Source organism: Monodon monoceros, unplaced genomic scaffold, assembly GCF_005190385.1.
Source record: "Monodon monoceros isolate NGI ecotype Baffin Bay Population unplaced genomic scaffold, NGI_Narwhal_1 Super_Scaffold_18, whole genome shotgun sequence".
NCBI classification, from domain to species: Eukaryota; Metazoa; Chordata; class Mammalia; order Artiodactyla; family Monodontidae; genus Monodon; species Monodon monoceros.
This window is the reverse complement of record NW_021703774.1, coordinates 168321064-168338818: the sequence shown is the minus strand read 5'-3', so window position 1 is coordinate 168338818 and position 17755 is coordinate 168321064. Positions and strand designations below refer to the sequence as shown.

General features: G+C 49.0%; 1 protein-coding gene and 1 pseudogene across 2 annotated transcripts in view; both read right to left on the bottom strand.

Moving 5' to 3' along the window:
* Positions 1 to 3588: 3588 nt before the first annotated feature.
* Positions 3589 to 5558, bottom strand: LOC114899235 (annotated as a pseudogene).
* Positions 5559 to 15056: 9498 nt separating this feature from the next.
* PADI2 (peptidyl arginine deiminase 2) overlaps positions 15057 to 17755 on the bottom strand; it is a 43968-nt gene continuing 41269 nt past the window's right edge. For both annotated transcript variants that reach the window (XM_029229447.1, XM_029229446.1), the window contains 2 exons: positions 15966 to 16094; positions 15057 to 15295 (listed from right to left, as the gene is read on the bottom strand). In XM_029229447.1, coding sequence (XP_029085280.1) covers positions 15062 to 15295; positions 15966 to 16094 — 363 coding nt within the window. In that variant the 3' untranslated portion in view covers positions 15057 to 15061. The remainder of the gene's footprint in view (positions 15296 to 15965; positions 16095 to 17755) is intronic.

Here is a 17755-nt window from a genome sequence, read left to right as displayed (position 1 = left end):
TTGTCTCTGAGAAAAACTCACTCCACCCCCATAGATCCCTGTGCTGGGACTCAGGGGCCTTCTCATCCAAAATTCAGAATTTTATTTGCCTTCGACTAATGGGCCATCGTCTTCCATCTCTCTGGCTGACCCTCTCTCGTTTCCAGCCGTCTTCTGAGCATTCCCACCTGGGGTCCCAGTGGCCTCCAAGACTGGCCCCTCCTGTCTCGTCTCTCCCTGTGATAAAACCAGCTCTGCTCCCCTCCTTGTTCCTCACCTCCAAGCCTTTGCTCACTTCCATATTGGGATCTGGGGTGCCATTTCCTCCTTTTCCATGTGGCCAGTTCCTCACCATTTAAGATTCAGCTCCAACTTTCTCCTCCCTAGGAAATCACCTCTTGTCCACCTCCATTGAAACATCCTCTGCATCTGCCATCCATGTACATAACACCTGGTTTAGCAATTACCCATTTATATGTCTGTCTCCCCAGACTGTGGGCATGTTGACGGCATGGCCTATTCACTTTATTTTCCTTGTAGAACTTATTGCTATCTGCAGTAAGTTTGTTTTTAATTCTTTACGAATATATTTATCGTCTGAACTTCTCACACCAGAGGTCAAGAACTATGTCTATCTTGTTCACTGTTGTGTCCCCAGAGCCTGGCACGGTGACCGGGCACCCAGAAGGTGGCCAGAAAACATTTAATGAATGAACAAATGCGTCTTTGTCTCCAAAGTGCCTGGCTCGGGACCTAGCACATAGTAGGTATGTAGTCAGTATTGGTTGAAGGAAGGAGTAAATAAAAACAAAGGGTGAGCTGTCCCTGTTCCTTGTAGAAGGTGAAAAGAGAGATGGGGTTAAGGGTGGGTTGTTTGGGGAGAAGGGAGCCCAGTGGAGACCCAGGCAGCTTTAATCTCTGGGCCAGGACTAGTGCAAGGTGAGTGCACAGAATTTAAGATGGTCAAAAAACTCGGTTCATTAAGATAAGTAATATTTTAGTGCACTATTAAAAAAATGCAAAAAAATTCATGACGAACAAAACATCAAAATTTTTTTTTTTTTTAGCTTAAGTGGAGTAGATACTCCCATTTATGAAGTTCTTTACATCCAGATAACAGTTCTTTGGAGAGACAGTTATTATCACATTCATTCATCAAATGGTCACTGCGTGCCTCTGTGTGGCAGGCACTTTTCTAGGCGTCAAGCATTCAGTGGTGAGCAAAGCAGACCAGTTCCTGACTTCACAGGCCTCAATACCCTTCCTTTCACTTAAAAGGAGTGGAAACCCCTAAAAGCTCACGGTCTGCCTCAAATCCTCCACGTCATAAACGGCAGAACCAGTTCCCCTAAATCAGGAATTCTTAACTCGAAATCCGTGTTGGGTGCTCTTGTAACATTAAAACATCAAAATTTTGAGTAAAGGAAGTATTCTCCAAGAAAAACCAGAGAACTGAGTCAGTCAGGGGAACTGGGAGCAATCACCCTGGTTCCTTTTTGTCCTGGTGAAGACCAGAGTCTACTCTTCCTTTACTTATTTTTAGTAACTTCTCCATCTTATCTTAGTCTTGCTAACCCCTGTTTGTTTCCCTGAAGTTAGCATTAGAGACCTTTTAGGATACGTCAGGAGGGTTGGGTGCTTTTGCAGGGACCAGAGTGAAGGAAGGAGTGAGCCTGGGTGGGCAGGAATGGTGGAGGAAACGGATGGTGGTGATCACAGCCCAGGCCTCCACCTGGTCCAGCCCTCTGATCTATGGGGGGTGGGGGGAGGTGGGGGGTGGGGGGAGGGGGAAAGCAGGACACCCTTACAGAGAGGCTGGGGGCTGAGTCACGGTAGGAGACAAAGTTAGACAGAAGGGACTCCTTCCTTCCCTTCAGCTGTAGAAAGAGTCCCTTCTGTGGATCAGTGTGAGCAGGTCCACCACTGTGAGATTTGCAAACATCTGGGCTCCTCCAAGTATATCCCAGCTCTCTGCCTGGGGTATTTTGCTTCCGGGGAGCAGCGTAATTCGGCACCGTGGGGCTCTAGGGAGAAGAGGAGGCGAAAACTGTCTCCCAGAATTGGAATAGACATAGTTGGTAAATCAAAATGCTTTCGGGCTGCCTGGCCCCGATTTCCTCCAGCCCCTGCCCCAGCCCTGCCTGTGCTTGCTCTCAGAGAAGCCCTTCTCCCTCTGCTGGGTCACTCCGTCGTCATCTTTACTATTGTTCAAGATGCCAGTGACAGTGATAATGGGGCTGTTGCTGCTACTGCCTCTGCTGGTAGTAGCTGCCGCATTTGGAAGACTTACTGTGTACCAGGCCCTCTGCAGAGCAGTTTGGGTGCATTTTCTCTCTCTGATCATTACAGCAACTTCACGAGGTAGGGGTTTTTGTCCTTTACAGTTGAGGCAACTGAGGCTCAGAGAGGGTCAACAACTCACCCTAAGTCACACAGCGAGGAGGTGAGATGGCTGGGCTATGGACATGCCCCCAAGGCCCATGGGAACACAGTGGTTGCAGCCCCTCTGGTTTACCTGCAGAGGGCACCCCTGCCTCACAGAACTGCCCAGGGCTCCCTATCAGCCCTTTCCAACCTGCCCTTAGAAAGGACTTATCTAAACCCTCTCCCTTCCACCCTCACTATATAAGTAGACTTCTCAAAATATTCTGTCTGAGTGGGATGGGGACAATCATATGCTACAGACTTCTCCATTTCATGAGCAGTCTCTATGAACTCCCGGAGCAAAAATGTCACAAGCCACCCCCATTCCAGATGGGGCTGTGTTTCACACAGCTGAAGTCAGCTCAGCTGCTGGGACTTAGCAAGTGGCCTGAGGCCTTCTGGGGACTGTCACGTTGGTGGACCCTATAGCACCACACACATACACACACACACACACACACTCACAAATTAGAGCTCACCCACACTGCCAACCTCTGTCTCGCTCTCATCTTCTTGCCACATCACCAGCATACTCTCAAATTAGCAGTTAATTTGGTCTTCTGGATGTGTGTGGGTGTGTGCTTTTTAAACACAGTATGTGATAAAACTCCCTTTCCAGCTGAATCTGAATTTTGAACACCCCTTTGTATCAGAGACAGAACCATGTAAATGAAATGCAAAAAGGGAATGGTGGTAAATTTCATTTGTAACGGCTAGATATCGGCTCAGTGAAAGCAAAAGAAGTCAGAGGGATGCAGAATATTAAAAGCAAGTTGACTTTCCAGAGAGGCAGGGAGATGGAATGGTTAAGTATCCAGTTCTTTGGGAGGTTCAGATCCTGTTATATCAGTCATTTTAATTTATTTATTATGGAGATTTTTTTCTTTATTGAGAAACTTAAGACTTGGGTACATCAAACAAAACCAATTTTGGGAGGAAAAAATCAAAACTCACAATAGAAAAAAAAGTTAACACTGTCTGGGCCATATCAGAACCCAGAGAATATATTCTTTTAATTGAAAAATTCTAGGCATGTCATAATTGACCTTTTGATACAAAATGACCTACTAAATTCGCAATTTGTGGTTCTTGGTGTTGAGGTCCGTAGGACAAGCTAGAAAGTCTTCAAAGCTTAAGCTGAATTCCATGAGGGTTTATTTGGCTTGTGAATCGCTTTGTCCTTGCCTAAGAGGTAGCAGCAGCAACAGCACCCACCTTCTGGGCACCTTCTTTCTTGGCACGATGAGCCTGTAGGACTGCCACAGTTTCATCCACGTGGGAGCAGAGAGACTCGGGGACTCCAGCACGTGTAGCAGCTCCGAGTTGTCAATCTCCAGCAGCATCCCCGTAATCTTCCCGGCCAGGTTTGAGTGCATCGTCTGGATGAGCAGGAGCAAACGTTCACCCAGCGTCTGCTTCTGCTCCTTGGGGGGGGGGGTGCTGCGGCCAGCACGGAGGCGGTCAGTGGCTCCTGCCCCTGCACATGGACCGCATGCTTGGGTGCCTGCAGGGGCTGGATGGCAGGGTGAGGGCTGCGGACACTGGAGACGTATTTGTAAGGTGCAACAGCCCGAGCAGCAGCGGCAGCAACAGCAGCACGAGGCGCTAGGTTCTGCCCAGCTGCGGGAACACCTCCAGACTGGCAGCTGTCAGTCGGCCCTTGCTGGGTGGCACCAGCCCCACCAAAGTCCATAGCCAAGCGGTCTGGGCACTCAGACCCGACTCTCTGAGCGGTAGTAGGGAGGCCGCGAGAGGCCAGAGCATTACCAGTAGGAGCCAGATGGCGAAGAGCTGGACGAGGCCCAGACTGGCGTATAGCACTTGGCATTCCTTGGAAGCCTTGAGGTCTCCCACCTTGCTGCAGCGTGGATTAGGCCTCATCTGTGCTAACTGGTTAGGTAATACGGAGGTCTTCCCTGGGCCTGTGGAACTGCTGGCAGAAAGTAGCCCCCAGCTGCTGGAACTGATTTCAGATGGCATTGGCGGGGAGCGCTCTCATCCCGGCCACCCACTGCATATACTGCTTGGTCAGCTGAGCCTTTCTCTCTTCCTTTCTCTGGGCCAGGGTGACATACAGTGGCTTGAAGCCCATGATGTGTCCGTTCATCTCCGTGACTGCTTTGGTTGCCTCTTCAGGGGATGAGAAGCAGACAAAGGCAAACCCTTTGCTTCTCCCATCCTCCAGCATCACCTTGGCACTGCTGATTGATCCAAAAGGAGAGAACTTTTTCCTTAACTTCTCACCATCAATGGTGTCATCCGCGTTCTTAATGTAGAGATTCACCCCCTGATAGCGACTAATTCTCTCCTGTTTGAGCTGTTCAAATTTTCGCTTTAACTCGGCCTGCCGTTCCACTTTCTTCTGTGCACGGCCGACGAAAATGACTTTCCCACTCATTTCTTTTCCGTTCATCTCTTCCACGGCCTTATCGGCATCCTCGGGTTTTTTGTAACTCACAAAGCCAAAGCCTTTGGATTTCCCACTGGGATCTCTCGTCACCTTGACACTTAGAGTCTTACCAAACTGGCTGAATAGCTCTTTCAGGCTCTCATCATCCACCTCTTCCCCAGAGTTTTCAATATAAACATTGGTGAATTCCTTGGCTTTGGCTCCAAGCTCAGCTTCCCGCTCTTTTCGATACTTGAATCTGCCCACAAACACTCCGCGGTCATCGAGGAGCACGCCGTTCATCCTCTCGATGACCTTGTCGGCAGCCTCCTGGGTCTCAAAGTGGACAAAGGCATAAGCCTTAGAGCCGTTCTCATCGCACACCACCTTGCAGGACAATGTTTCCGAAAGCGGAAAAAGTATCATACGGTGCCTTGTTATCTATATGTCCAGGTTCTTGATGAAGGTATTTCCCACACCAAATTTTCAAAGAGGGATCCCTCTGAGCCCACATGATATGGATTGGCTTTCCCTTAATCACGTCAAAGTTCACGGTATCCAAGGCCCGCTCCGCGAAAGCTGTCTGCTAGAAGTTGATGTAGGCATAACCCAGGGAGTGGCGGGTGAGCATATCGCGGCAGGGCCAGATGGACAGCACAGGCCCCGCAGGACTGAACTTTTCGTTCAGCATGGCCTCGGTGACGTCCGAGTACAGGTCACCCACGTACAGGGGGACCCTGGGGTAGCTGCTGGCCGCAGCGTTCATCTCCCCACCACCCCGAGCCCCGCCAGGAGGACTTCTTAGAGGGACCACACAGGACAAAGGGGGCTCACCTCCGAGCCGTGGCCCGTGCCGCGGCTCACAGGTGGCAGTGAAGCTCAGAGAAGCTGGAGTCGGCTCCGAGGGGAGGGCCTGAGAGGAGTTCGGGGACAGCCCGGACGAGAATGCCAAACCGCAGACAAAAGGCTCTCAAAAACAATATGGCCCTCTCTGGGAGTTTGTAAGTTTCAGCTGTCCTGGTCTGGAAGCTCCCAATTTCAAAAAATGAAAAAAATTAAAACGGGGACTGCCCTCCAAATTACAAAAATTCTTCCAGAGGCAACCCAGTGGTGCCCATGGCGGCCTCCGGAACGTGCGTTTCTCTATAAATATAGGCCTCGGGCTCCCGGCAGTTTAAGATTACAGCAGCCCGGGGAAGAGGGAAACCAAATACTTGTTGGTGCCCACTCGGCAAGCCCGGGGCAGTCAGAGCGCGCAGCTGCCTCCCACACGCCTGGCTGGAGAAGGGCTGCGTGGACACGTGGAGCGCGGAGGCCGGCAGGCGCGGGGCTGCCACGCTGCGCGGCGGGGCGGCGGGTGGAGGCGCGTGAACACGGGCGCCCGAGCGGCTCACCATTGCACCAACGGACGGGGACCGATGGATGCCTAGGTGCGGCGGCAGCAGGCAGGCCGGAAGCGTGCAAAAGTGACTGCCCCGCGCGTCCTACGAGGAGGACTCGCTCTTTTCTTTCTTTCTTTCTTTTCTTTTAAGATTTAAAAAAAAAATTATTTATTTAATTTATTTATTTTTGGCTGTGGTGGGTCTTCGTAGCTGCGCGCAGGCTTCTCTAGTTGCGGCGCGTGGGCTTCTCATTGCGGTGGCTTTTCTTGTTGTGGAGCACGGGCTCTAGGCGCACGGGCTTCAGTAGTTGTGGGTCGCAGGCTCAGTAGTTGTGGCGCACGGGCTTAGTTGCTCCGCGGCGTGTGGGATCCTCCCGGACCAGGGCTCGAACCTGTGTCCCTTTCATTGGCAGGCGGATTCTTAACCACTGCACCACCAGGGAAGTCCCTGGTGGATTTTAAAGCGTTTTGGTTTTTTTTTTTTTTTTTTAAATCCTTTTCTCTTTTTTTTTCTTCAGGCTGCTAGGCCCGAAAGCGGTGGAGGCTGCAGCGACCCGGGGCGGAGAGAGGACAGCCATTTATTACGTGACCTTCAGCAAGTTACTTAACCTCTCTATGCCTTAGTTTCCTATTGTGTAAAATGGGGAGAAAAAAATCATAGTCACCTCACAGGGAGGAGGAGAAAATGAATTAGTATCTGTAAGGAGCTATCAATTTTCAACTGGTGGTGGGAAGCCCAGCTGGGGGGAGAAAAAAGGTAAAAGAGAACTGTGAATTATTAGGAGAAAGAGATTATGCTAATCAGGATGGAAAGACTTCAGCATAAATAGATGCCAAGGGTTTCAGGCAGCTTTAAAAACTTATTTAAAAGTACATATGTAATTAAATTCTCACTGTGTAAAAATTTCAAGCAACACAGATAAATTTTAAATCCCCTCAGTCACGCTTCTTTTCCCAGAGGTGATTACTATTGTCAGTTTCATGGGATTGCTCCCATACCTTTTTCTTTGCGTGTGTATACACATGTATGTGTCTACGGAAATCCATGGCTTTGCTTTTTTATATATCAACTGCTCTGTCTTGGAGCTCTTTCCATGTCAGTACACATAGATCTATTTCATCTTACATGCTACAAAATATATAAATGGGATGTAACATGGTTTGATCATTCCTCAGGTAGTTTCTTTTTTAAAAAAATTTTATGTTATGTGTATTTTTAAAAAATATTTTATTTATTTACTTATTTATTTAGTTGCGGCAGGCGGGCTCCTTAGTTGTGGCATGCGAACTCTTAGTTGCACATGCATGTGGGATCTAGTTCCCTGGCCAGGGATCAAATCTGGGCCCTCTGTATTGGGAGCACGGAGTCGTAACCACTGCGCCACCAGGGAAATCCCTCCTCAGGTAGTTTCTTAATAGCAACAAAGGAATATATGTTACTGTCCTCTTTCTAAATACAGGATTGGTCATGTGACTGCAGCAGCCCCAAACCTTCAGGGGGTTCCCATTGCTCAAAACCTAGTATTTCCAATATGACTTCAGTCTATATCTTTGCCATTCCCTATACTCACCATTTCTCAAGCTTGTCATATACTTACACCCCTTTGTGTCCTTGCTCAGCTCGGCAGCCTTTCTTCCCTTCTCTGCCCAGTCATGCGTTCCTGCATTCATTCAACAGTCTAGCCCAGATGAACACCAAGGCCGCCCTTGGTCACTCTCCTGGCTGGAAATAATTGTGTGTGTGTGCGTGCGCACGCGAGTATGTACGATTCCACAGCTTTTGTGCCTTATTCATTCCTCCATTCAGCAAATATTTATCAAGTGTCTATTCCATCTGTTTGCCTCTTTGTTCTCCTGTCTCCCTGACTCTCTCAGTTCCTTGAGGGATGAGATCATGTCTCAGACACAGGGTTTTCAGGGAGAAGAGACATCCTGGTTTGCTCAGCATGGTCCCAGTCTTCATCTGTTAAACTGGCAGAATTATTAGTAGTGCCCCCTTTCATTCTGGCTTAGATGAAAAATTATATGATCACTCCAGTTTTACACACAATAGATGCTTACAGTAATATTAACAAAAAAGAATGAATGGGTGGATGAATGACTATAATTTACATTTCATGATTGTGAGATGCCATCTGACTCTGAGCGGAAGACTTGAGAGCATATTCTGTATTATGTAGAAGTTATTTCACTTTGGGCTCTATTGCCTTTGAAGGGTTTACAGGAATCCTATAATCTCCAGACACTTGCTTGCAGGTAGCAGGTGTTCTCGTTATAAGATTCGAAATAGTTCATCTAGTATGCTAAAAAATGACAAGTGCAAAGGCAGCATTTATGAAGAAAAGAATGATGACTCATTGAACCTGGGTTAGAAAGTTGTTCCTAAGATGAGGTAGTCAAGAGCAGGGGTTCAGCGGGCGAGCTCTGGAATCAGACCACTTGGGTACAACAAATCCAGGTTCTGCTGCTTCCTGCTGTGTAAACTGGAGCAAGTCACTTCCTCTCTGAGCCTCAGTTTCCTCATCTATAAAGTGGGGATAATTCTCACAGCTTTGTTGTGAGAATTAGATGAGATGATGAATGCAAACTATTAGGCTGAACTATATGAAATCATCTCTATTTGACCCTTGTGACCTTTAAAAATGGCATTTCATATAGTTCAACCTGGCAGGTGCCTGACAGGTAGTCAGTGTTTGAGAAATGGTGGCTATTATTACCTCATCTGATTGGGCTATTTCTGCTTCCATTGCCTAGCTGAAGAGGCGTTTCATTGTTTTATTCAAAACATATTTGCTGAGCACTGACTATGTGCCAGGAACTGCCATCGGGAGGAAAACAAAGCAGTCCTTTTAAAGGTGTCTTTTAACACTTCAGTGGCAGAGAAGCTTATGAGTAGGGCCCTAGAATGCCAGTCAGAGACTGTCCTTAAAGGGTTATCATGGGGTTTACCTGTGACTGTGATAAAGTGGGCCTTAGCTTGCAGACCGTGAGGGGCTGAGGCAAAAGCAAACTGAACTGGGTAGTTTGCTTAGAGACTAGCTAGAGACCAGGCCTTTGCTTTCTCAGAAGTCAGGGCTGAACTGGAGCCCAGCTGGCTGGGGGGTGAGGCATAGGTAAAAAACCAGATTGCCACATCAGCCAGGCTTGAGGCAAGGCTGCAGAACTAAGCTCTCTGCCTGGACATGTCTTTTTCTGGTTGTCCGGCTAGAGGAAAGATTCCACATGCTGCCATTTGGTGTCACCGCACTGTATTGAGTTACCAATAACATTGCCGTCAGTCCCCTGGAGCTGATGCCACTTGGGCAAGGATCCCGGATAAGTCCCACTGGGCAGGCAGAGTTCATCGCTGGCTGCTCTTTTGTTTAGGGGGGGGAGGGATCCCACTCCCACAGGCTTTTGGCTATGTCAGGGTCTGGATCAGATCCTATCTGGAATGAAGGGGCTGAGATAATGGGGACCCCAACTCCCCTCACCTGGGAACCAAAGACATCTTACATTAAAATGCAGAATCAAGTTGTATCCCGGGGAATGATGAGGGAAAAGAGGCTAGAGGTGAGGGAATTATGTTTTCCCTTTCCATGGGGCTGGTGGGGATTCGCTTCCTAAAGTGGGCAGAGGGGACTTGGCCAAAGGCACTCCCCTTGCTAAGAGAGAGGCCAGTCCTGGTAACGTGGCAGCAGCCACGGTTCAGGCAAGAGGACCTTCTGAAGGGACAAGGCTCTGTACACCAGGGCCAGGGAGGGCCGATGTCTATCTTCTGTCTCCCTCTCTGGTATTATAACAATCAACTTTTAGGAATTCCCTGGCAGTCCAGTGGATAGGACTCTGCACTTTCACTGCTGCGAGCATGGGTTCGATCGCTGGTCGGGGAACTAAGATCCCGCAAGCTATGTGGTGCAGTCAAAATCAAAAACAAAAAAACCCCCAGTCAGTTTTTGTTAGCATTGCAGTTGGCCTAGCTGGATTCTGGGGATTTAAGGAATGTGCCTATTTCTATAACTGGGACTCAGCCTGGTAGAGAGGATTCTACAACTGCGCCTTCCAATGTGATCCGCTTGTGGTTAGTCTTCAGAGAGAGGTGATATAAGTATGTAACATATGTCAGCTTTCAAAGACTTACTACCAAAGAAGAGAACGTGAAATATTTCATTAATATTTCAAAATTTTGGTTACCTGTCAAAATGATAATTTGGATATACTGCAATAAAGAAGACATTATTAAATTAACTTCACCTGTTTTTCACTTTTTAAAATGTGGCTACCAGGAAATTTAAAATTACATATGGGGCTTGCATTGTATTTCTTTTCTTTTCTTTTTTTTAAGGGGATGGGGAGCTCTCTGGGAACTCTTGTTTTGTTTTATAAATTTATTTATTTATTTTTGGCTGCGTTGGGTCTTCATTGCTGCGCGCGGGCTTTCTCTAGTTGCGGCAAGCCGAGACTACTCTTCATTGCGGTGCGCTGGCTTCTCATTCCGGTGGCTTCTCTTATTGCGGAGCATGGGCTCTAGGCGCGTGGGCTTCAGTAGTTGTGGCACACGGGCTCAGTAGTTGCGGCTTGCGGGCTCTAGAGCGCAGGCTCAGTGGTTGTGGCTCACGGGCTTTGTTGCTCCGTGGCATGTGGCATCTTCCTGGACCAGGGCTTGAACCCGTGTCCCCTGCATTGGCGGGCGGATTCTTAACCACTCTGCCATCAGGGAAGCCCCTTGCATTGTATTTCTATTGGAAGGTGCTGTTCTAGACGTCTCAGGGTGACTTTCAGCAATCCTGAGGTGAGTGAGTGGCCAAGATGTGAAAACACCAGCAGGATGGGTTTAACACACCAGCATCCCTTGGGGAGTCTTAGAAATAGGTGCATCAGGAAAACCCCATAGAAGATTGGCTTGGGCCACATTAGTTGGGTAAAAAAGGGAAGAATGACCTCAGAGGGCTGGACCCATGGGCTAAGTCCAGGAATAAGTGAACTAGTGATTTTCATTTTGCAGTGGCCTTTGTAAATGGCTGCGTCAGAACATCTGTCCAGAAACCCAAGATGGGGCTGAGGGGTAAGAACCCCCCAGGTGCATTCCAAAGTGCTTGGAAGTGGCTTCTAGGTGTAGCAACCAACGAGGTGGTTCTATTTTAGAGCCTCGGGGGTTTGTTCACAAAGACCCTGTTAGATCGTGGCTATGTTGTATGGATTTTATACCATGGGTCAAATCATAAATACCCACGTGCAACAATTCCATATTACGAGAACATGATATTACTCAGAGCAGTGGACACAGTCAGTGCTCTGTCCAGATCCTTTTCTGGCCCATTCCCCAGCTCTTGTGACTCTGCTGCTAAAAACTACAGCTGTGGAGAATTCCCTGGTGGTCCAGTGGTTAGGACTCTGCGCTATCACTGCCGCCAAGGGTGCGGGTTCAATCTTTGATCAGGGAACTAAGATCCTGCAAGCCATACGGTGTGGCAAAAAACAAAACAAAACAAAACTACAGCTGCATGATTGCCCATAGGCTACGGATGCCCCCCTTGCCTGTTCAGAGAGCCAAAGTCCCCATAGCTAATGACCGACTCGTGTAGGTACACGAAACTCGGCCTCCAGATGGAACAACTGAGCTGCCATTTATGCTCTAGAGCTCTCCTGTGACCAGGCTGAGGCTACATCTGAAATCACACTGTTGGCTTCTTCCTGTTCCTGGCCCTGCTCCCTCCACTCCCTTCCTGGTTTCTCCTGGAGGCTCTTCCTTAATAAGTCACTTGTTCCCAAATGCTCACCTCGGGGTCTGCTTTTGGGGAGCCCCACCAGAAACACTGTCAGACTTTACTGTGGGTGTTGGTCTTGACCTTGGGTGGTGGCCATTTAATACACACCTACTGAATGCATATGGGAGTCCAAACCCTTGAGATACCCTTGCTGAGAGCCCTGACCCTGTGTGCAGAGGGGCAGGAGCTGGAGGACCGGGAGAGGGCCCGCGTATGGCCTGCCTCCTTCCAGGCCGTGGCCGTGAAGCAACCATGAACATCACACCAACAGCCACATGACTTCCCATCTGACCATTTATTTTCTTGCTCTTTACTCAGGTTCTTCCCCAAACGTCTTTTGATCTCCAGCATGGCCTCTCATCCAGAAAAAGCTGAAACTGTGCCCCACTTCTTGCCATCTTCATGATACCCCCTGCTCTCTTATACAAAGTATTTCAAAATAAAGATTGAAACAGGAACTTAGCTGAGTTTTGCAACACAGAAGTGTATTCTAGGTCTACATTTATAGAAAGTGGTGGGTGGGGAAGACTGATGAGCCCGGGGGGACTGGGGGAGATGTCCGTGCCAAGGGTAGTCACATGAGTGGGCAAGCAAGATGGGAATGAGTGAGTCCTGGGGGCTCCAGAATCATCAGAAGTTACTTATTGATGGGGAGAGCCTTAGAAAAATCTAGAAACACATACTGTCTCCACCTGGGAAGCACTCACTTCCCTTTAAGGCAGACTAGAAAAAAATGAAAGCCCCAAAACCCATATTAACCAAACACACACACACACACACACACACACACACACACACACACACACACACCAAAGTCTAAGTCTCCAGATAAACATCCACAAATAGGCACTTGGTGTCTTCAGCTCTGGGGTTGGAGAGATCTGGGGCTTTGGCCCCCAAAGGCAGGAGCCACTGTCCCCAAAGGGGGGGACAACAGCTTCTGAAGGCTCTGGGGTCTGATCTGTTAGGTGGTACTGGCCCAGCTGGATGGGAAGGAGGCCTGTTTAAAGAAGACCCAACCCCCTCATTTCACTGAGATAGTGACTTGCTGGAAGCTCTGTGTCCTGTGCATTTCCTGAATATAGCGAATTGGTATTTCTAAAGAGCACATCCCTGAAAGGGCAAATGCTGGCCATTTAAGTGTGGGCATCTCAGGTTGGGAACTGACCGGCTCCATGAGGCAGGGGCCAGATGCAGCTTGCTACTAAGCACCGTGTCCTCGGGGCCCACCACTGCGCCTGGCACTTAAGGAGGCATACAATATATGTTTGCTGAATGAGTGAATAATCCAAGAAGAAAATCCCATTCTCTAAGAATACAAATTTACAACATTTTCATTGGTTATATATCAGTTCCTCTCTAACCCTCAAAGTGGAATTATAATTCACTTCTTCTCCTGAATCAGCTGGCCTTAAAGGAATCTTTTTTAGCTGAAACTGAGTCTTTTCAGTTGGAGCCAGAGAATGAATCTCATTATGTCCAAATGAGAGGGTCTTCAGCAAATGCACTGAGAAACTTCAATGGGATAATCAATCCGTCTCTAAGGCCAGCAGCTGGCCCAGAACTGGCTGTTCAGGCCGGAGGTTAGGACAGGGTCTTTATGTGTTGGATCTGAGGTCTGGAGAGGAGAGGCAGGTCTTTCATTGTGTCCTGGGGGAAGGTCTGAGCCTGGCTGGTGGGGAAGAAGTCCTTGTCTAGCTGTCTGGAGAGACGGCATTGGAATAGGAAGTGGAGGCTGTGAGAGGAGGGAGGTTAGGGACTGGCCAGAGAATCGAGGACCCAGCAAGAGAAGATGGATATGGCTCACCCTGGAGCATCTTGATACAGTGAACTCTCAGGCCACAAGGATGCTGGTGTGGGGAGCAACCCCCAAGCATCTGGGAGAGCCTGGGTCCATGAGAAAGAAGAAGCATAAGAATCTTGTAAACAGGGAAGGCTGCTCTGATAAAATCCACTTCCAGGGAAGGTTGTGAGCTCAATTACTGGACCCTCAGGGAGTCTAAGTCTAAGGAGGCTATAGCCAACGGTGTCTACGCGGCAGAGGGAAAGCCAAGGGGATTTGACAGAGGCTGTTAAGGAATGAATAATTGGGGGTGTCCAGGTGGCCAAGGGAGGTGAATTTCAAAGGAGGATGACAGTTCAAGGTACATCTGGGGTTCCAGAATCCCTTTCCATACCATCTACCTTGACCCACAAGGCATGGCTACAGGGACAACTGGTCATCCCAGAACCTCCTTCCCTTCTCCCCTCATTCAGTTTTGGACAAGAGACTAAAGATTCTTTGGGGAAGGGTTTGGGTAAAGCGGTTTTTGTTTTGTTTTGTTTTTCACGTCAGGGCTATACAGACACTGGCCAAATGTCCAGCTATTTTCGGGAAGGACAGCATGGAGGCTCAGGGGGTGACTTCGTGGACCCTGAGGCCCTTCTGAGGGAAGGCAAGGCACAGATATCTCAAATCCCCTCCCCGCGTCTGGAGGACGTGGCCTCCAGTCCACGTCAGGCAGGGGGATTCTCTGGGGGTGTGAAGAGTCTGGAGAACTCAAGGAAGGAGGGAGGTGCCCAGGCCCCTGTAGTGTGAACCCTGACAGTCAGATTTTCTCCTTCTTCTAATACGAGTGCCTGACTCAGTTTTGATTGCTGAACATCCACTTCAAACATGGCGATCTTGAGTAAACACGTTGCCAGCCACACAACTACATGAAGAGCCAGGCCGCCTCCCCCTACTGCGGCTCCTTTCTTTTAGAGATCTTGATTGCTTTTGATAACTGACCATTTGGGCCACCTGCCTTTTTCCTCTTTCCTCGCTTTAAATTCCCACTCTTATGCTTTAAATTCACCAATAAAGAGTGAGCCCTCGAAATCCTAGGCCCTCACCCTCAACTCCCGTAAAAGCAGAACCCCAGTTCCGTGGGTTCTCTCTCTCTCTCCCCATGACCTCACTGTGTGGCCCCAGGTGTGCCAGGTTATTTCCAGGTCCTGTAAGTAAAAAAAAAATGAAAAGTAATAAACGTTTCCCCCCAAGTTTCCTGATAGTTATTGCTGAAGCGCATTTTGCAATCATAATAAAAACCACAAGGGTTGGTCCAGCCTCAACACTGGTTGTTGATGGGCTGTGACAGGCACACAACAGACCCCTGCAGGTCAGGGTACCATGTGCCACCACTTGAAGGGGAAGGGCTTCCTTCGTACGTTGGTGCCGCAGTGCACCTCCCCCAGAAATTTGTGGTAGGCGGAGATGTCATCCACGAAGGTGCAGCAGAGGCCCAGGGGCTCCAGCAGGGAGCGCACATGTGTCTCCAGGCAGCACACCTCCTCAACCTGGGGCCCAAATGGCTTGGGGATGCCCAGGTCCTTGCTGAGCACAATCATGTTCACCTGCAACAAGGAAGCGGGGGCCACAGCTCCGTTTAGTGAGCACCTACTATGCCCCGCCCTGTTCTAAGCTCACTGAACCCTCCCAACAACCCTATGAAGTAGGGATTGTGATTATCCCCATTTTACAGAGGAGGAACTGAGGCTCGGGGGGGCTAAGCAACTCATACATGGCAGAGCTGAGTGGAAAACGAGTCAACCCACTCCTGTATTATGTGTATGTCCATGCATGTGCATGCGGCTATATATGTACGCGTCAGCGTGTGCATTGCATGCATGTGTGTATGTGTGTTTTCATGTGTGTACATGTGTGTATATATGTATCTATGTGTGTGTGTACGTGTGTTCTAACCTCCTTCTATCACATAGAAGACTCTGCTCTATGATAACAAGAATCCCTCCTGTCTATAAAGGCCTTTTTAATTTACAAGACACTCTCCAATCTGTTAAAGGATCCCCCAGGACCCCAGGGGGCAGCTAGAATAAGGATATCACCCCAGAAGGGAATGAGGCCCAGAGAGGGCGAGTGCCTGGGGTGGGTGGGAGGCCACACAGCAACTCAGCCGGGACTGGGACCCGGGCCTCCTGATTGGACAGCCTCAGCCGAGGGGTCCCTCTGGATCTGGCTGCCCCTGACTGGCCTGGATGAGGTTTGGGGTCCAGAGCGCCTCACCATGTTTGGGAAGAAGGCTCTGGCCTGGCGGTCCTCGTCCATCTTGAAGAGGGCAGGCAGGTCGATGATGTCCTGCTCCATCAGCCCCAGCTCCTTCTTGAGGATGTCGCGGTTCCAGTCCAGGCAGCGCTGGGCGACGGGGAAGAAGGGAGGGCAGGCGAGTGAGGGGACACCCCTGCCACCTTTGTCAACCTCACCCCTGCCTGCAGGGCACCCGGCACTCCAGGGAGAGTGTCAACCTCACCCCGGCACTCCAGCACGCGCCGACCTCTCTGGTGCCCCTCCCACCAGTAATGGTAGTAATAAAGAGAACGAGAGAGAAGATTACAGAAATAATACTAGAAAATCGCAGAAATAACACTAGTGAGGGCTCATTTACTGAGCACCACCTACTACAAGCCAGACCCTGTGCTAAGTTCTTGCTATGCAGCATCTCATTGAATCCTTAGGCTGTCCCGTGTGGTGAGAATAACAGTGACAATGATTTTGATTAATAATAATTAAAACTAATATGTACAAGAACCCTAAGTGTACTGTTCTAAGTGCTTTACATACATTACTTATTTAAGCCTCAACCTCATGAGGTAGACACTATTATTAGCCCCTTATTAGAGACTCTACCCAAAACGTAGAGCCCTTAGTGAGTTGCCCAAGGTCCAACTGCCAAAACGAGGGGCCATGATTTGACCTCAGATCTACCCGATGCCAAAAAATGTCCACGGAGGGGAGTTACAATAAAGTCAACTTTCAAACAGCCAGTGAGGCATTATGTGAACTTTGGGAAGCTCTGCAGTTGCTTCTACAGCCTCCACTCCACCCCTCCCCCTGAAATGTAGCAGCCCGTTATTGGGTTGGGTTGACTACATCCTCCCCTCCTGGTGACAGCTAATTAGTGGACCCTTGCCCCTGCCTCTTTGCTCCAGTGATTGGTTCAAGGATGGGCAATAAACCAGGATTAAGGGAATCAGTATATGGAATTCCCCTGGCTACAATAATTGGTTCAGGTTGGCACAATCAGAGTGAAATGCAAAGCTTTTGTTTAATTGTTGGGGGCACAGACCTCCCTCTTTGTGGATGGTGTGCTGGATGGATGTGAGACCTTGAACTGTTGCAGCTATCCTCCTGTCATGAGGGCACCTGTAGAGCCCAAGAAGTGCAGAGAAATGGAGCTGGAGCCCTGATCAACCTGTGCCTGAAATCCATCCCACTGCTGGGCTTCCTACTCACATGAGTCAATTCAGCCATTTAAAAAAGCCAGTTTGAGTTTTTAAATTTAAACTTGATACTCTAAATGTGCCCATGCAGGGCTTCCTTGGTGGCACAGTGGTTGAGAATCCACCTGCCAATTCAGGGGACATGGGTTCGAGCCCTGGTCCGGGAAGATCCCCCATGCCACGGAGCAACTAAGCCCGTGCGCCACAACTAGTGAGCCTGAGTGCCACAGCTACTGAAGCCCGTGCACCTAGAGCCTGTGCTCTGTAACGAGAGAAGCCACCGCAGTGAGAAGCCCACGCACCACAACGAAGAGTAGCCCCTGCTCGCCGCAGCTAGAGAAAGCCCGCGTGCAGCAACGAAGACCCAAAGCAGCTAAATAAATAAGTAAGTAAATAAATAAATAAAGAGAGATCTAATTCAACTAAATATGACCCTTTTGACTGGTATCTACTTCTGGATACCATCTTTGAGATTTAGGGACTCCAAAGGTGGGATTCATCCTTAGATAGAAAACTCCAGGGATCTCTGATCCCCTAAAACAAATAAAAATTCATGGCATGTGTTTACATATGAAA